This window comes from Entelurus aequoreus, linkage group LG14, assembly GCF_033978785.1.
Source record: "Entelurus aequoreus isolate RoL-2023_Sb linkage group LG14, RoL_Eaeq_v1.1, whole genome shotgun sequence".
NCBI classification, from domain to species: Eukaryota; Metazoa; Chordata; class Actinopteri; order Syngnathiformes; family Syngnathidae; genus Entelurus; species Entelurus aequoreus.
In genome coordinates, this window is record NC_084744.1 from 15,291,834 (window position 1) to 15,312,844 (window position 21,011).

The window sequence follows — 21,011 nt, forward strand, 5'->3', positions numbered from 1 at the left end:
AAAAGTGCTAGGATTAAATAAGCTCTGCTTCTTCCTACTCCTTTTCGGACGTGCTTTAATGAAGCAACTGGAAATATGTGATGAATTACATTGTATTGTATGCATGTTCCAAATAAACTGAAACTGAACTGAACTGAACTGGCACAATTTTAAATTTTTTCCTTTTTGCTATTTGACTCATGACGGAACCGTGACCCAGGAAGTTGCCGGCCAGCATGCACATGTCATGCACTGCAAAAAGTCAGTGTTCAAAAACAAGAAAAAAAATAACAAAAATTATGAGTATTTTATTTGAACTAAGCAAAATTATCTGCCAATAGAACAAGAAAATTCTGCTTGTCAAAACTTTCCAATACAAGTAAAATTAGCTAACCTCAATGAACCCAAAAATACCTTAAAATAAGTATATTCTCACTAATAACAAGTGCACTTTTCTTGGTAGAAAAAAAAGAGACCTTTTTGCTCAATATGTTGAAAAATATTCTTAAATTAAGTAAATGCTAGTGCCATTATCTTGACATAATGATATGCGCTCGGCATCATGATTTTTTTTTTTCATGCTTGAAGTAAGAAATTATTGCTTTACAAAAGTAGTTTTACATTTGTGAGTGTTAATGACACAGTTTTGCATCAGTTGATATTCTAGTTTCAAGCATGTTTTACTCAATATAGGTCATCAAATCTCAGCAACAAGCTTTAATATCTTACTGAGATAATTTAGGTCCAAAACCCTTAAAACAAGTAAAACCCTCTAACATAAAATCTGCTTAGTGAGAAGAATGATCTTATCAGACAGAAAATAAGCAAATATCATCCTTATTTGAGATATTTAATGTTACTTAGATTTCAGTTTTTGCAGTGTGACAAACGATTGTTGTTTTGCTGTCCAATCTAATGATAACTGTTATCCTCCTCTCAATTCAGGAACAAAACCAAAAAAAAAAGCCTAAATCCCACCCTCTCTTCCGGCGTGCAAGCAAGCCCATGTGTTGTTGTGTACTGTAGGAGCACAGCCGCCATGTTTGGACCTCTGCTCGTACCCACTGGGACTCCCTTTAAAGAGCTGCGTGTTGGTATAGAGGACGTTTGGATGCTAAGCCCTACAGTGCGGCGCGTGAATGGAACTAGGATTTTACACAAAGACATGATGTCATGATGCAGGGCGTGGACCCTATTGAGCGCGTGCAGTGAGGCGCGAGGCCAGATTAGACCTCCGAGGCAGGGCACTTACTGGCCGCTGACCAGAATGCTAACACGCTAACAAACATATCGTAGGGCAATCTGTCTGCGGATCCAGCTTCCTGCTGGCAGTGGCCTTTGTAAGACAGGAAGCCAGTGGAATCTTACTTGTGGGATGGACTTGTTACAATCACAAGACATCTCACGGTCTTGACTGATGTACAGTTTGTGTGCGGTAAAATCTCACTACAAGGATTTTCATTCAAGTTTATGTAATACATATTCATTTTACAATTGCTGCTCTGTATTAAATATCACATATACACGAGAGAGAAACAGCACCACCTGCTGCTTTTAAGAGGCTGCAGTCCAATTATTTAAGGTTTATAAGGTACTCAAAAAATTTAAATACAGTTCAGTTTCAGTTTATTTTGGAACATGCATACCATACAATGTAATGCATCACACAATTCCAGTTGTTTCATTACAGCACGTCCGAAAAGGAGTAGGAAGAAGCAGAGCTTATTTAATCCTACTCCTTTTCATACCATAGCAATTTTATCCAATTTCCTTGTTCTCTGTAACAGAACAGTGAACAAATAAATAATAAATAAATAATATACCATAGTAAGCATACAAATATTAAATACATAAATAATCTTTGTCTCAATAAAAAGGAAAAAAAGGGTTCAAGATGTTCTTCATAATTCTTGCTCTGTGTACTTTGTGAACACTTGTAGTTTGAACAGGCTCTTAAACTGAATCATATTGGTGCTTTGTTTGATTTATTTGGTTAATCCGTTCCTTAATTTAATTCCACAAACTGATATACTAAAGGTTTTAAGTGTTGTACGAGCATACAAATGTTTTAAATGAGATTTTCCTCTAAGGTTATATTTCTCCTCCTTTGTTGAGAAGAATTGTTGTACATTCTTGAGTAGCAGGTTATAGTTTGCTTTCTACATCATTTTAGCTGTTTGCAAATGCACCAAATTGTTGAATTTCAATGATTGTGATTTAACAAATAAAGGGTTTGTATGTTCTCTATATCCAACATTATGTATTATTCTAATTGATCTTTTTTGTAACACAGTTACAGAATGAAGTGCACATTTGTAGTATTGTATTCCATTGTATTAATGGGATACACGTTTTTAATAGAAGCTGAAAGGTGGCATTCTTCACTCAAAGTTATTACACAGGTCAGTTGTTATAACTTTAATCAAAACATATCTCAATATTTTCTTTTAAAACTATTTTGGATTAACCAAATAAATCAAACAAAGCACCAACATGATTCAGTTTAAGAGACTGTTCAAAAGTGTTCACAAAGTACACAGAACAAGAATTATGATGAACATCTTGAACTCTTTTTTTATTTAATTTTGTATTAATTAATTTTTTAGATAAAGATTATTTCTGTATTAATATTTGTTTACTTACTATGTGTATTATTTATTTATTATTTATTTATTCACTGTTTTGTTACAGAGAACAAAGAAATTGGATACAATTGCTATGGTATGAAAAGGGGTAGGTTTAAATAAGCTCAGCTTCTTCCCACTCCTTTTCGGACATGCTGTAATAAAACAACTGGAAATATGTGATGCATTACTTTGTATCGTATGCATGTTCCAAATAAACTGAAACTGAAACCACCACCTCGAAACTTGAGAATTAGTTTGTAATTATTTTATGCCCAGGAAACATGAATAGATTTTAATATTATGTAATAAATGATGAGCATCCAATTAAACAAACATGCATTTTTTTCCCTTGTTGCATTAACTGATAAACTAATACAGCAATATTTTATCTTATATTACATTGGAAAGTATGTTAAGTTTATAAGTCAGTCCCTCCCGGAATCGAGTGAGCCTGACAACAGATTTGCAACTACCCCCCACATTTAGGCCAATTAGTGTCATTTTTGTCCCCTAACAAGTTTTTATATTAATGCTGTCAAATGATGAACTTTTTAATGAGATTAACCACACTTTTGAATGTGAATTAATCACAGTAGATTACATACTTACATTACTCAAATTAACATAACATAAAAAAAGAAAAAGACTACGATATCTTGACATTAATGGAATTTTATTGTCAGATTGTCATACACAAACATTTTTTAAATGTTTTCCTTGAATGTACATCTTTTATTTGCTTAAAACAGTTTTATCTAAAGTCCTGTCGGTTTTTTTTTTTAAGTGAAACTTGCTAGCGAGCCCACCAGTTAAACTTGGCAAAAAAAAAGTTAGCATGCTAACATTAAAATGCTAACGATTGTGATGCAGGCTGTTTAAAAATTAGCTACGGCTATACTGTGGACACCCCTGGTTGGAACGCTTCACTCATGGTGCTGCTATACGTGCTATATGCTATAAAATGCTGTGTTTAATGGCGGATTAATGGCACATTTTCACTTTGGCCCTTGGAGGCAAAAAGTTTGGGCACCCCTGCTCTAGAGGATAATGATTAAAACGGCTTTATTAGTATTTGGCTAGTCTAAAGAAACATGCCTACGCGTTTTTACGGCTATGTCCTACCACACTTGGTATCATTACTGTCGATACTTGTATCGATCCGCCCACCTTTGTTTAAATTAAATAGCTGTATCTTTGCAGTTAGCAAGGCTTATTTTATCCTCCTACGGTGTGTAGTGTAGAGTGTTGAGCTATTCCTTGTCCTCCAGTGATAATGATACGTGTAAGAAAACGTTTTATTTGCTGCCACGGAAGCGACGATTGCCGACTTTGAAGCAGCTGTGCATTTTGGATGGACATCGGAGGACGCCACAGTGCGTTGAGGATGCGGTCGCCGTCAAATTTGCAACACATTTATAATGGGTCATCAACATGCATTATCACGATAGTATTAAAAGCTTCATCGTCTGCCAAATTGATATCATTTATATCGTATATCGTGTTTATCAGTGATTCTCAAAATGTGCTACCACTAGTGGTAAGCCGAAAAAAAAAATCACTTGATTAAAGTACAGTGTTTTATTTTCCTATATTCAAACTAGTGTTGTCCCGATACCAATATGTTGGTACCGGTACCAAAATTATTTTGATACTTTTCGCTACTTTTCTAAATAAAGGGGACCACAAAAAATTGCATTATTGGCTTTATTTTAACAAAAAATCTTACGGTACATTAAACATATATTTCTTATTGCAAGTTTGTCCTTAAATAAAATAGTGAACATACAAGACAACGTGTCTTTTATTAGTAAGTAAGCAAACAAAGGTTCCTAATTTAGCTGCAGATATATGCAATAACATATTGTGCCATTTTCCATTCTATTATTTTGTCAACATTATTAAGGGCAAGTGGTAGAAAATGATTTACTAATCTACTTGTTCATTTACTGTTACAAACCCCGTTTCCATATGAGTTGGGAAATTGTGTTAGATGTAAATAAAAAAGGAATACAATGATTTGCAAATCATTTTCAACCCATATTCAGTTGAATATGCTACAAAGACAACATATTTGATGTTCAAACTGATAAACTTTTTTTTTTTTGCAAATAATCATTAACTTTAGAATTTGATGCCAGCAACACGTGACAAAGAAGTTCGGAAAGGTGGCAATAAATACTGATAAAGTTGAGGAATGCTCATCAAACACTTATTTGGAACATCCCACAGGTTAACAGGCAAATTGGGAACAGGTGGGTGTCATGATTGGGTATAAAATTAGATTCCATGAAATGCTCAGTCATTCACAAACAAGGATAGGGCGAGGGTCACCACTTTGTCAACAAATGCGTGAGCAAATTGTTGAACAGTTTAAGAAAAACCTTTCTCAACCAGCTATTGCAAGGAATTTAGGGATTACACCATCTACGGTCCGTAATATCTTCAAAGGGTTCAGAAAATCTGGAGAAATCACTGCACGTAAGCAGCTAAGCCCGTGACCTTCGATCCTTCAGGCTGTACTGCATCAACAAGCGACATCAGTGTGTAAAGGATATCACCACATGGGCTCAGGAACACTTCAGAAACCCACTGTCAGTAACTACAGTTGGTCGTTACATCTGTAAGTGCAAGTTAAAATTCTCCTATGCAAGGCGAAAACCGTTTATCAACAACACCCAGAAACGGCGTCGGCTTCGCTGGGGCTGAGCTCATCTAAGATGGACTAATACAAAGTGGAAAAGTGTTCTGTGGTCTGACGAGTCCACATTTCAAATTGTTTTTGGAAACTGTGGACGTTGTGTCCTCTGGACCAAAGAGGAAAAGAACCATCCGTATTGTTATAGGCGCAAAGTTGAAAAGCCAGCATCTGTGATGGTATGGGGGTGTATTAGTGCCCAAGACATGGGTAACTTACACATCTGTGAAGGCGCCATTAATGCTGAAAGGTACATACAGGTTTTGGAGCAACATATGTTGCCATCCAAGCAACGTTATCATGGACACCCCTGCTTATTTCAGCAAGACAATGCCAAGCCACGTGTTACATCAACGTGGCTTCATAGTAAAAGAGTGCGGGTACTAGACTGGCCTGCCTGTAGTCCAGACCTGTCTCCCATTGAAAATGTGTGGCGCATTATGAAGCCTAAAATACCACAACGGAGCCCTCCGGACTGTTGAACAACTTAAGCTGTACATCAAGCAAGAATGGGAAATAATTTCACCTGAGAAGCTTAAAAAATGTGTCTCCTCAGTTCCCAAACGTTTACTGAGTGTTGTTAAAAGGAAAGGCCATGTAACACAGTGGTGAACATGCCCTTTCCCAACTACTTTGGCACGTGTTGCAGCCATGAAATTCTAAGTTAATTATTATTTTTTTTAAATAAATAAAGTTTATGAGTTTGAACATCAAATATCTTGTCTTTGTAGTGCATTCAACTGAATATGGGTTGAAAAGGATTTGCAAATCATTGTATTCCGTTTATATTTACATCTAACACAATTTCCCAACTCATATGGAAACAGGGTTTGTAATATCTGCTTACTTTCTCTTTTAACATTTTCTATCTACACTTCTGTTAAAATGTTGTTTGATACTTTACATTAGTTTTGGATGATACCACACATTTGGGTATCAATCTGATACCAAGTAGTTACAGGATCGTACATTGGTCATATTCAAAGTCCTCATGTGTCCATGGACATATTTCCTGAGTTTATAAACATCCATCCATCCATTTTCTACCGCTTATTCCCTTCGGGGTCGCGGGGGGCGCTGGAGCCTATCTCAGCTGCATTCGGGCGGAAGGCGGGGTACACCCTGGACAAGTCGCCACCTCATCGCAGGGCCAACACAGATGGACAGACAACATTCACACTCACATTCACACACTAGGGACAATTTAGTGTTGCCAATCAACCTATCCCCAGGTGCATGTTTTTGGAGGTGGGAGGAAGCCGGAGTACCCGGAGGGAACCCACGCAGTCACGGGGAGAACATGCAAACTCCACACAGAAAGATCCGGAGCCTGGGATTGAACCCCAGACTACTCAGCACCTTCGTATTGTGAGGCAGACGCACTAACCCAGGGGTCGGCAACCCAAAATGTTGAAAGAGCCATATTGGACCAAAAATACAAAAACAAATCTGTCTGGAGCCGCAAAAAATTAAAAGCCATATTACATACAGATAGTGTGTCATGAGATATAAATTGAATTAAGATGACTTAAAGGAAACCAAATGACCTCAAATATAGCTACAAATGAGGCATAATGATGCAATATGTACATATAGCTAGCCTAAATAGCATGTTAGCATCGATTAGCTAGCATTAATGCAGTGACCAAATATGTCTGAATAGCACTCCACACAAGTCAATAACATCAACAAAACTCACCTTTGTGCCTTCACGCACAATGTCAACAGTTTGGTGGACAAAATGAGACAGAAAAAGAAGTGGCATAAAACACGTCCTAGAAAGTCGGAGAAAGTTACACATGTAAACAAACGGCGGTGAGTTCAAGGACCGCCAAAATTAGTAGGACAAAACGGCGCTCGCCAAATACTCGAATCAGTGAAGCATGTTTAATATAAACAGTGTGATTTATAACAATTAGGGAGGTTTGTGTCATGTTTGTCATCCTACAGAAACCATATTAGAACAAAAAATATATTTTTTCCCCTCATCTTTTTCAATTTTTCATACATTTTTGAAAAAGCTCCAGAGAGCCACTAGGGCGGCGCTAAAGAGCCGCATGCGGCTCTAGAGCCGCGGGTTGCCGACCCCTGCACTAACCCCTCTTCCACCGTGCTGCCCATTTATAAACATAACGTAAATAAAAAAATTTAAAAAAGAAGATGTGATGCCAAAAAATATCGACGTAATCATAGTAGTATCGACTAGATACGTGCCTGTACTTGATATCATTACAGGTGGTTCTTGTTGAGAACCACAGTTTTATGTCACACGGCTTTACACCTAATAGTTCAAATTTTTCTATCTGAATATGTTTACGTGCTCATTATATACCATGACGCTGCAATACCCATTTAGCCCTTTCATCACAGCTGGCGGAGTCCAAAATATTACGAAATCATCATGTTCTGCCTTTTAACGCGGCACAGAAAGGAGGCTTTCACTGTGAGATTTAGGAGATGCTATCAGCCGTGACCTGGGGGGCAACTCTGAGCCCTGTGACATAGGCGCAACACTAAGACCTCAGTGCTAAGACAAAAAAGACGCTTGTTTGTTTAGCATGAAAACATAAGTCCTGTTCGTCATTGTGGTCTTTCGAACAAAGCTCTCTCTTTCTCTTTGCGCACTTTTTTTTTTTTTTTTTCACAACTCATCTGTTTGGAAGCTCTTGTTTGGTTTTGTTATTTCGAGGAGGGTAAGGGGGGGTGGGTGAGATGTCAAGATAGAGGCATGTGATTGCCGTAGCAGAAACGTTCTCACCTGCCTTTTGCAGTCAGAACATTCCTCTGTGCTGACCTGTCGTTTCCTCTGTAAGCACAAGGCCCGTTCTTTCCTGTCCTAGTGTGTGGAGCCTTTAACACAAACATTACATTTTTATTATTTCTCAGCGAATATTGGCAGCCCTCCGTGACCCTGCAGAGGATCAAGTGGTTTGCAAAATGAATGACGGCTGACCAATGGCAGCTCTGCTTCCCCCTACAGGTGTGAAATGTAACTAACTTTTGGAAGAGAGTTGGAAAATAGGAAGTCAATTTGGCGTATTATTCAAATTTAAGCATGTATTGATGAAGACAAGAACATTGCTCTAACACGGAGGTCTGCAGGGGGGTAGTGATATATTTAGTTGATTGGTTATTTTTTAAATACACATTAACATTGAGCTAACACACTGTAATATTGTTTATAAAAGGCCTTGGCATGGACACCCTACTCCAGATGTGTCAAAGTCGTTTCCACTGAGGGCCACATCGCAGTTATGTTTGGCCCCAGAGGGCCGCGTCTAACAGTGACTACTATTATTACACAATTTTTAAAATTCATTTCATTAGTAGATTTTTTTTTAAAACTAAAATGTAAAAAAAATATGGTAAGTTGCAATAATTTCACCTCAAGATGTAGTGTATATTACTGTAAATGGAAAAACTGTACTGCTGTTTTTTTATGGTAAAAAAAAAGGCAGCTCAGTTGGCAGAATTTGACTGTAAAATGTACATTTGTTTTTTACTATAAATTTTAAAAAAAAATCAATTTTACAGTAAAATTTTGGCACCTGAGCTGCCAGTTTTTGTTGTTGTTTTTTTTACCGCAAATCAACAACTGTAGATTTTCCGGTGTATTACTGTAAATGCCAAAACGGCATCACGGTTTAAGTACTGTTTTTTTTTCATTTCGAGAAAAATGCTGTAAAATACACAGTAAATTTCACAATTTTACCATGAAATCTATTGCTACTTTTACATTGCACAATTTGATGGATAACTTGCTTTGAAATCATTATTAGTATTTATTTGTATTTAAAAAATGGTTTGAATGTTTGATAATATATTTTTGCATAATTAGACAATATTTGAGTTAACATAATTTGCGATTACATGGAGTACATATACACTATATTGCCAAAACTATTTGGCCACCTGCTCTGACTCACATCTGAACTTGAAGTGCCATCCCATTCCTAACCCATAGTTTTGTGTTTATAGCAATTTTCGACCACTGATGTTGGTTGAGAAGGCCTGGCTCTCAGTCCCAAAAGTGTTCTATCGGGTTTAGGTTAGGACTCTGTGCAGGCCAGTCAAATTCATGCACACCAGACTCTGTCATCCATGTCTTTATGGACCTTGCTCTGTGCACTGGTGCACAGTCATGTTGGAAGAGGAAGGGGCCCGCTCCAAACTGTTCCCACCCGGGTGGGAGCATGGAATTGTCCAAAATGTTTTGGTATCCTGGAGCATTCAAAGTTCCTTTCACTGGAACTAAGGGGCCAAGCCCAACTCCTGAAAAAAAACCCTACACCATAATTCCTCCTCCACCAAATTTCACACTCGGCACAATGCAGTTCTGCTGGCAACCTCCAAACCCAGACTCGTCCATCAGATTGCCAGATGGAAAAACGTGATTCATCACTCCAGAGAACATGTCTCTACTGCTCTATAGTCTAGTGGCTACATGCTTGGATGGGTGGCCAAATACTTTTGGCAATATAGTGTTTTTCCCCAAAATAGAAAGAAATAATACATTTAGTAAGAAAAGTTACAGTACTTTATTGATACATATTATTTCCAGGCTTTCGAGGGCCAAATAAAATGAAATGGTGGGCCACATCTGGACACCGGGCCTTGAGTTTGACACCTGTGCCTTACTCACTGTACTTTGCTCTTTTAAAATAAAAACCAAACTATATTATCGTATTCATGTTAGTATTCAAGATAGATAGCAATTAGCACTCTAGTTACCAGCTAGGGGTAGTTGCCAGCTACTGATTTGCACACTAGTTGCCAGCTAGCGATTAGTGCTCTAGTTGCCAGCTATCAATTAGTGGGGCAGTTGCCAGCTAACGATTAGCGCTGTAGTTGTCAGCTGGTAAATAACGCACCAGTTGCTAGCTAGCGATTAGTGTGGCAGTTGCCAGCCAGTGATTAGCGCGCTATTTGCCAGCAAGCTATTAACGGCACGACTGCTATTATTTTAATATCTTAGAATTATTAATTATTAAACCCAATTTTTTTTTACAAGATATATACTGTAAGTAGGGGTCCCTGCTCTAGTGCTCCATCAGTTTAGGGGTCCTTGGCCTGGACAATGTTGAAGACCCCTGCTCCCACATATAAAGTGCCCGGTAGTGGGTTACAAATTACTTCGGTGGATTAATTGATGTCATCAACAAAATCGGTCCTGGTCTGTTTATTTCAAGACAGCATAACATTAACATGATTTTTAACTGTTAGTTTAGGGTCCAGTTATTACACACAGTATTATTGCCTTTATGTTTGTAAAGGTAAATGTTCAAATCAATGGTTATTTTGCCTCAAATTGTGAATAACCAAGTCAGTTGAACACTAGAGATGGGATTTTTGGCCCTTTGAAGGGAGCCAGCTCTTGAGGAGCCTTTTTTTTTTTTTTACTGTATATTTAATGATTAAAATATACACTGTAAAAAATGACTACAGGCACGTAGTTGCTAAATAGCAACAGTAAAACACAGTAAAATCAAAACGTTTATCACAGTAGTAAATGGAGTACATTCCTGCAAACCAAGAAACAGTAGATAACCTAAATTACCATAGTCATAATATGTAGAAAACACATTACTTTAATGTGAAAATAATGAAAAATTGTAAAATGCATTTGCAAATACCGTAATATCCCAAGCATGCAAATACTCCAACTTTACGGTATTTTGTCTAAATTTAAAGATTTTGCAGATTGTACATTTAAATATACAGCATAGGACTGTTAACCATTCAGCAAAATAATTTCTACAGAAAGAATAAGTTGAATATATGGTATTTTTTTAATTGTTGGAAGGTTGTTGTCAAGGAAAAACATACTTTATTTAAGTGTAATTAAGGCCTCAGAGAACGTGTTTCTGCTGACCTCTGCTGTACAGTATGTGGACATACTGTAAAATGATATTGTTGATTGATCCAGGTCCCAACTTTGACAATTTAGTCCATAGTATTGCATTTTGTGGTAAAACGTAAAACCATTACAGGTTGAACACTAGTTCTTGAAAGTCAATGTATTTATTTGTTTGGCTGCAGTCAAAAGAAGAAAGCAATGTTAGATGGCAGCATCTTGTTATGCGTGCCCATTGCACATGCGTAGTGCTTGCTCAGCCTCTCTGACCCACACGGCAGACCTAAAGCTACAGCTGACAAAGAAAGTCAACTGCAGCCACATATGAGCGTTCCGATGCTGGTGGGGGTTCCCGTTTTCGCACACAAGATGGCCTCCCTCTTAACATCATCCCAGAGATTCGAAATAAGATCTTCAATCTGTACAGGTTGCGTAGAACTAACGAGGAACTAACTAAGTAAGCCATTCTAGGAACGTTAGTCCAAGTAAAGGGTTGGTTAAGTTTAGGGCGAGGAAAAAGGAAAATGCCATAGTTATAAAAAAAAGACAAAGTGGGATGTTACCTGGTACTTATGTATTTTTATTTTGAAGGCCGGACCGCGGCTACAGGATGGGGCTGGGAAAAAACGGATGTGTTAAAAGGAATTGACATTAATAAAATAAAAACTTACTTTGCAGAACAAGCATTGCGGTGTGTATGAGCCCACATACATACAAAATATGACAAAATAAACAATAGCCTGCTTACTCACATAATCTCCCGTCAAATATGTTATTTGGACAATGACGTAAATGTATCAATATGGAAGGAGAAATCACATCATATCCGGTGAGCATTGCAAAACTATACGCGATTGGTTGAGGGAACGCTATCCAGAAAGGCCCAGGCCACAGCTGAACCCTTCTCACATTCTTTAAGCTTTTTCTCACAAAAGCTTTCTTGAATATGGCGAGGAAGAGAGCGTCGCCCATATTCTTACGGTTTGCAGTAAACCTAATGAAGAGAGAGCCATCATGTATGCAAAGCTGTCAGAAATTGGAAACAAACACTTCACTAAAAAATATTGTTGGCTGGGAACATAAAGAATCCGCAAAAGCGGTTTTAAAATACCTTTATAAAACTGGACTATATAGTAAGATCTGGGTGGCTGAAGAAAACCCGATAAAGACCTGTGGAGGGCAGCAATACAATCAAGATGTGTCGAGCCTGCCCAAAACCAAAGAAGAAGAAGCTTCCTTGAAAATAATTGGGTAACTTCAGTGTCCTGTTAGCTACTGTTTTAGTCTTTGAGGCATGTTTAAAGTTGAAAAAGATGAGTGTTGCATATCATCGTTGTTTTAAGAGTCTGTGTTAAAGCATTAGCCTAGTTTACTTTTGGATGGCAACATGTCTTGTATTTTTGTGGCAAGTCTTTTCAAACATTGAGGGGATATGTCTATGTGCTTTATTGCAAAGTGCATCAAAATGAAGCATGCTGTGTCTTTAAATGTTTTGGAAGTGGTTGCTAGAAGCTATTTAACAGATAAGGCTCACTTTTGATAGCTCACTTGAAGTAACATGTTGCAGAAGAACGTGTTTTGAGTTGTCCAGTGAAAGGTTGTACAATACTTTTAAGTTAAAATCCTCATGTACCGCTCCATGTCCCGAAAACCTAGGAATTTTCAAGATACCAGTATTGGTAAGTTATTCAGAGAATGTGCCCAGTCATCATCTATTCGACCCGAATCACATGACTTTGGCCCTAAGTGTTTGAGGCAGGCACAGAGACAGGTACAGATGAAGGTGACATGGATATACATGAGGATTTCAGTGATCTTTTTCTCAGAAATATCTCCTTATTCTGAATGAAATTACAAGGGCAGTTCGGAGTACATTCTTCCCGAACATTGTTAAGGAGATGCAAAACATTCATGAGTTTGTCAAAAAATTTGAAGAGGAAACTGTCTGATTTTGAAATTGCAAACAGTGATTTACTTTGAATTTTTGTACATGCAGAGTTGTAAAAAAATGTAAACAAACGCCATTGGTGGATCTACACCTAACGTCCACTGTAATGAGCATATCTAGTCGATACTACTATGTTTACGTCAATATTTTTTGGCATTACAACATCTTCTTTCGTTTAAAAAAAATGTATATTATGTATATAAACTTAGGAAATATGTCTCTGGACACATGAGGACTTTGAATATGACTAATGTATGATCCTGTAACGACTTGGTATCGGATTGATACCCAAATTTGTGGTATCATCCAAAACTAATGTAAAGTATTAAACAACAGAAGAATAAGTGATTATTACATTTTAACAGAAGTTAAAACAGAAAGTAAGCAGATATTAACAGTAAATGAACAAGTAGATTAATAATTAATTTTCTACCACTTGTCCTTATCAATTTTGACAAAATAATAGAATGGAAAATGACACAATATGTTACTGCATACATCAGCAGCTAAATTAGGAGCCTTTGTTTGCTTGTTTACTAATAAGAGACAAGTTGTCTTGTATGTTCACTATTTTATTTAAGGACAAATTTGCAATAAGAAACATGTTTAATGTACCGTAAGATTGTTTGTTAAAATAAAGCCAATAATTTTTGTGGTCCCCTTTATTTAGAAAAGTACCGAAAAGTATAGAAATAATTTTGGTACCAGTACCAAGATATTGGTATTGGGACAACACTAATATATACATACATATACATGTACCAATAGGAGGGGATGTCTTCCATATGTATATATATATATATATATATATATACATATATATATATATATACATATATATATACACATATATATATATATATACACATATATATATACACATATATATATATATATATATACACATATATATATATACACACATATATATATATATCTCCTCTCTGAGCTGCCACCTTACCGTGGTAGAGGAGTTTGCGTGTCCCAATGATCCTAGGAGCTATGTTGTCCGGGGGCTTTATGCCCCCTGGTAGGGTCTCCCAAGACAAACTGGTCCTAGGTGAGGGATCAGACAAAGAGCAGCTCGAAGACCTCAATGAAAAATAAAAACTACGGACCCAGATTTCCCTCGCCCGGACGCGGGTCACCGGGGCCCCCCTCTGGAGCCAGGCCCGGAGGTGGGGCACGATGGAGAGCGCCTGGTGGCCGGGCCTGTCCCCATGGGGCCCGGCCGGGCACAGCCCGAAGAGGCAACGTGGGTTACCCCTCCAATGGGCTCACCACCCATAGCAGGGGTCATAGAGGTCGGGTGCGATGTGAGTTGGGCGGCAGCCAAAGGCAGGGCACTTGGCGGTCCGATCCTCGGCTACAGAAGCTAGCTCTTGGGACGTGGAACGTCACCTCGCTGGGGGGGAAGGAGCCTGAGCTAGTGCGCGAGGTGGAGAAGTTCCGACTAGACATAGTCGGACTCACTTCGACGCACAGCAAGGGCTCTGGAACCAGTTCTCTCGAGAGGGGCTGGACTCTCTTCTACTCTGGCGTTGCCGGCAGTGAGAGGCGACGGGCTGGGGTGGCAATTCTTGTTGCCCCCCGGCTCAGAGCCTGCATGTTGGAGTTCAACCCGGTGGACGAGAGGGTAGCTTCCCTCCGCCTTCGGGTGGGGGAACGGGTCCTGACTGTGGTTTGCGCTTACGCGCCAAACCGCAGCTCAGAGTACCCACCCTTTTTGGATTCACTCGAGGGAGTACTTGAGAGTGCTCCCCCGGGTGATTCCCTCGTTCTACTGGGGGACTTCAACGCTCATGTTGGCAGCGACAGTGAAACCTGGAGAGGCGTGATTGGGAAGAATGGCTGCCCGGATCTGAACCCGAGCGGTGTTTTGTTATTGGACTTTTGTGCCCGTCACAGATTGTCCATAACGAACACCATGTTCAAGCATAAGGGTGTCCATATGTGCACTTGGCACCAGGACACCCTAGGCCGCAGTTCCATGATCGACTTTGTAGTTGTGTCGTCGGATTTGCGGCCTCATGTTTTGGACACTCGGGTGAAGAGAGGGGCGGAGCTTTCTACCGATCACCACCTGGTGGTGAGTTGGCTGCGATGGTGGGGGAGGATGCCGGACAGACCTGGCAGGCCCAAACGCATTGTGAGGGTTTGCTGGGAACGTCTGGCAGAGTCTCCTGTCAGAGAGAGTTTCAATTCCCACCTCCGGAAGAACTTTGAACATGTCACGAGGGAGGTGCTGGACATTGAGTCCGAATGGACCATGTTCCGCGCCTCTATTGTCGAGGCGGCTGATTGGAGCTGTGGCCGCAAGGTAGTTGGTGCCTGTCGTGGCGGTAATCCTAGAACCCGTTGGTGGACACCGGCGGTGAGGGATGCCGTCAAGCTGAAGAAGGAGTCCTATCGGGTTCTTTTGGCTCATAGGACTCCTGAGGCAGCGAACAGGTACCGACAGGCCAAGCGGTGTGTGGCTTCGGCGGTCGCGGAGGCAAAAACTCGGACATGGGAGGAGTTCGGGGAAGCCATGGAAAACGACTTCCGGACGGCTTCGAAGCGATTCTGGACCAACATCCGCCACCTCATGAAGGGGAAGCAGTGCACTATCAACACCGTGTATGGTGAGGATGGTGTTCTGCTGACCTTGACTGCGGATGTTGTGGATCAGTGGAGGGAATACTTCGAAGACCTCCTCAATCCCACCAACACGTCTTCCTATGAGGAAGCAGTGCCTGGGGAATCTGTGGTGGGCTCTCCTATTTCTGGGGCTGAGGTTGCTGAGGTAGTTAAAAAGCTCCTCGGTGGCAAGGCCCCGGGGGTGCATGAGACCCGCCCGGAGTTCCTTAAGGCTCTGGATGCTGTGGGGCTGTCTTGGTTGACAAGACTCTGCAGCATCGCGTGGACATCGGGGGCGGTACCTCTGGATTGGCAGACCGGGGTGGTGGTTCCTCTCTTTAAGAAGGGGAACCGGAGGGTGTGTTCTAACTATCGTGGATCACACTCCTCAGCCTTCCCGGTAAGGTCTATTCAGGTGTGCTGGAGAGGAGGCTACGCCGGATAGTCGAACCTCGGATTCAGGAGGAACAGTGTGGTTTTCGTCCTGGTCGTGGAACTGTGGACCAGCTCTATACTCTCGGCAGGGTCCTTGAGGGTGCATGGGAGTTTGCCCAACCAGTCTACATGTGTTTTGTGGACTTGGAGAAGGCATTCGACCGTGTCCCTCGGGAAGTCCTGTGGGGAGTGCTCAGAGAGTATGGGGTATCGGACTGTCTGATTGTGGCGGTCCGCTCCCTGTATGATCAGTGCCAGAGTTTGGTCCGCATTGCCGGCAGTAAATCGGACACGTTTCCAGTGAGGGTTGCACTCCGCCAAGGCTGCCCTTTGTCACCGATTCTGTTCATAACTTTTATGGACAGAATTTCTAGGCGCAGTCAAGGCGTTGAGGGGATCTGGTTTGGTGGCTGCAGGATTAGGTCTCTGCTTTTTGCAGATGATGTGGTCCTGATGGCTTCATCTGGCCAGGATCTTCAGCTCTCGCTGGATCGGTTCGCAGCTGAGTGTGAAGCGACTGGGATGAGAATCAGCACCTCCAAGTCAGAATCCATGGTTCTCGCCCGGAAAAGGGTGGAGTGCCATCTCCAGGTTGCGGAGGAGACCCTGCCCCAGGTGAATGAGTTCAAGTACCTCGGAGTCTTGTTCACGAGTGAGGGAGGAGTGGATCGTGAGATCGACAGGCGGATCGGTGCGGCGTCTTCAGTAATGCGGACGCTGTATCGATCCGTTGTGGTGAAGAAGGAGCTGAGCCGGAAGGCAAAGCTCTCAATTTACCGGTCGATCTACGTTCCCATCCTCACCTATGGTCATGAGCTTTGGGTTATGACCGAAAGGACAAGATCACGGGTACAAGCGGCCGAAATGAGTTTCCTCCGCCGGGTGGCGGGGCTCTCCCTTAGAGATAGGGTGAGAAGCTCTGCCATCCGGGGGGAGCTCAAACTAAAGCCGCTGCTCCTCCACATCGAGAGGAGCCAGATGAGGTGGTTCGGGCATCTGGTCAGGATGCCACCCGAACGCCTCCCTAGGGAGGTGTTTAGGGCACGTCCGACCGGTAGGAGGCCACGGGGAAGACCCAGGACACGTTGGGAAGACTATGTCTCCCGGCTGGCCTGGGAACGCCTCGGGATCCCCCGGGAGGAGCTGGACGAAGTGGCTGGGGAGAGGGAAGTCTGGGCTTCCCTGCTTAAGCTGCTGCCCCCGCGACCCGACCTCGGATAAGCGGAAGAAGATGGATGGATGGATGGATGGATATATATATATATATATATATATATATATATATATATATATATATATATATATATATATATATATATATATATATATATGGCAACTATGGATCGGGGTGCCACTGTATAGTCAATATTTCTGGATAATTCTCACCAATAGAGTAAAATTGGTGTACACTGTAGAAACAGAATTTACGTTAAAATACCGGTAGCTGTGTTAGCCAAGAATTCACCATAAAAAATACAGTCATGACATATAGGACATTACGGTATGTTGATGTTGAATCTGTTAATTAAACAGTTCATATTCGTTTTTGCTTACGGTAAATTACTATTTTTAAAAAAACGGATGTATTGTTAACCTGTTTACAAAAAAACCTACAGAATTTACGGTGAAATACCTGCATCTATATATATATATATATATATATATATATATATATATATATATATATATATATATATATATATATATATATATATATATATATATATATATATATATATATATATATATATATATATATATATATTTATTTAATATCTAATTTTTTTTGTATTTAAGTACCAATGATTGTCACACACACACTAGGTGTGGCTAAATTATTCTCTGCATTTTGACCCATCACCCTTGAGCTCCCCTCACCTGGGAGGTGAGGGGAGCAGTGGGCAGCAGCGGTGGCCGCGCCTGGGAATTTAGATCCCACTGACACGTTTTACAAGACCACATTCAACACATAATAAGTAACTAACCTTTGTCAGATGCTCAAAATTATTAATTATCTAACAAATATGATTCAGTTACACAGTAATTATTAATTACAATGTTAATAATTACTCAGTTAATAATTACTGGGTAGAACTTGAATTTGTCGTAATACAGAAGAATTAGTGAGTGGCTGCTGTCAATACGATATATCATTTGTTTGTTTTAGTGTGATTACGACAGAAAGTGACCAGTTCTGTTAGAGAGTAGTTTTGTTGCTAATCTGTTTTGCTGATTTCAAATGATTAGATAAAATGATTGTTGATGCAGGGTTGGCAAGTATGCCTCAACATAGGAGTGCCCAAATTGAAGAGTGTTTTGAGATAAGAGCTGTCTCTTAGCTAATTATTATGCTTTAAAAGTTACAAGCAAAAATTGTATTTACAAGCATCCCCCACAAGGGATGGGTACCAAATTTGGTACTTTTTTGGCACTGACCGAATCCCGCCGGTCCTTCACGTAAAATCCAATGGTGCCATATTACATTACCTGGGTTGCGCATGACTTAATGCCCGTTTGCTGATTTATCACACTTTGGCACTTGGCAATCACTCCAGCAGGACTGAGAGCGAACTCAGACACATTTTTCAATTTTCAATGCCAACAAAGAAATTGACTCAAAAAACGCTCCAACGTACTGTAAGTTAAGTACTGTAGTTGTTAGTAGTACATTCTATTGTATTGTTTTTATTACAATATTCATTATCTAAAAAAACGTTTTTCTTTTTAAAAGGGATGCTACATGTTAAAATTTTGTTTTGGGTGGCCAAGCACCAATTAAATTAATTGTATTTTATTTCATTGGGAGACGTTGATTTGAGATTCAAGTTTTTTGAGTTAAGAGCTCCATCACAGAACCAATTAAGCTTGTAAGCTGAGGTACTACTGTACACACAAATTTTTGTTTCTCAGTGAATATTTGTCGCCGGCGATTGTGCATGCAGGTGTAAATACAGATGGATTGTTGGTTAAGATTACAAAAGTCAGCCGTTTTAGATGGTGAGAAGACTTGGAGTGTTTGGACGCTACGTTCATTTATTCTTAAAGTTTCCCTTTCTGCATCCTGCACTGCCTCTGCGTGCACATGTGTGTGTGTGTGTGTGTGTGTGTGTGTGAGAGAGTGTGTGTGTGTGTGTGTGTGTGTGTGTGTGTGTGTGTGTGTGTGTGTGTGTGTGTGTGGTGGGCGGGGGATGTCAGCTATTGTCTACTACTAAAGTTTTTGGTTTCATTGTTGAACACTGGAATATACAATGATTAAATCCTTGATAAGTTAGAGGATATGGTGGAAAAGTAAAAAAATAAAGTGGATATAAAAGGGTGTTGTTTCAACTGGACCATCAATGGAAGACCTTTTTGTAAAAAACACGGGTGAAGCAACCTTAATTGTGGGCTTTCCCTGTCAAATCTGGCCTTCCACGTATTCTCCCATCGACTTAAGTACTTTTGTTCTCACGCACCTCTTAGGCGGGACTAAGTTCATTATATTGCACTGGATATCAGACATCATCCATTGAGATGAGGATAAAGTGACCATAATGCCACTCTGAATTAACAACCTATCCAACCATCCAAACTATCCAAATGCACATTGTTGTTTCATGAGTGCGACCACAGCGGAATGGGATTGCCCGTATATTGGCTGTGATTGAACAACCTGGTATCAAAGCATCTGGACAGTGATCATTGATCTATTTGACTATTCAATAGAAAATACACAATAATGTAGCGTCTATCAATTAATTCAATTGTTTTGATAGTTAGTATAAAACTGACATATTCCCTTGTGCAAGCAAACTTTTTTAGAAGGTCTTTATTGTCATCACAAAGTATGTGACTGCAGACTACGAAATGTAGTGTCTGCATTTGAAACATACTCTCTTGAGGAGCAGTGGACAGCCATTGTACACGTAAACACACACACACACACAAACTTTGGCTTGACAAACATTTGTACTAAACAGAACTCTTAACATCACTAATAACATCAGGGTATTATGATGACAATAAAGTGAAACAAAGTTTCATTAATGTAGTATTATTCAAATCCAACTTGAAGAAGCTGTTGTAGCGTGCATACACACACTACAATGGGTGCGTAGAGTATTCAGACCCCTTTAAACGACTTTTTGAAGACGATGCCACAAGCTTGGCACATCTATCTTTGAGCAGTTTCGCTCATTCCTCTTTGCCAATTCCGCTGTGCAGCACCTTTCAAGCTCCATTAGATTGGATGGGAAGTATTGTTTTTTATCCAGGATGTCTCTGTCCCTTTCTGCATTTATCTTTCCCTCTATCTTGACTAGTTTCACAGTTCGTGCCGCTGAACAACATCCCCACAGCATGATCCTGCCACCACCATGCTTCACTGTACGGATGGTATTGGCCTGGTGATGAGCTTCGCCTGGTTTCCTCTAAACATGACACCTGGTATTCACGCCAAAAAGTTCAATATGTGTCTAATCAGACCAGAGAATTTTGTTTCTAATAGTCTGAGAGTCTTTCAGGTGCATTTTGCCAAACTTTTTACAAAGTCAAATTTAAGTTTAAATGGCTTCCGTCTGGCCACTCCACCATACAGGTCTGATTGGTGGTTTGCTGCAGAGATGGTTGTCCTTCTGGAAGGTTCTCCTGTCTCCACAGAGGAATGCTGTACCTCTGACAGAGTGACCATCGGGTTCTTGGTCACCTCCCTGACTAGACTAAGATGAATGCAGCAATGTACTGATACATCCTAGATGAAAACATACCTTACATATTGTTTTAAAGTATGGGGGAATACTTACCACAACACAATTAATCCGCTGATCATATTACAGAAAAGAGCAGTGCGGATCATTCACAACATTGTTTTTTTAA

At 40.2% G+C, this 21,011-nt stretch overlaps 1 protein-coding gene across 7 annotated transcripts in view; it reads right to left on the minus strand.

The window, feature by feature from the left end:
- LOC133664436 (gap junction alpha-8 protein-like) overlaps positions 1–21,011 on the minus strand; it is a 106,868-nt gene that overhangs the window by 17,183 nt on the left and 68,674 nt on the right. For 2 of the 7 annotated variants that reach the window (XM_062069066.1, XM_062069065.1), the window contains one exon: positions 8,060–8,151. The exons of 4 other annotated variants lie outside the window; for them this stretch is intronic. Coding sequence is in view for 1 of the 3 variants with exons in the window: in XM_062069059.1 (XP_061925043.1) it covers positions 7,001–7,102 (102 nt within the window). In the remaining 2 variants the exon portion in view is untranslated. Of the gene's footprint in view, positions 1–7,000; positions 7,253–8,059; positions 8,152–21,011 lie in introns of those variants that run through there. One more of the 7 variants, XM_062069059.1, reaches the window with a different exon arrangement.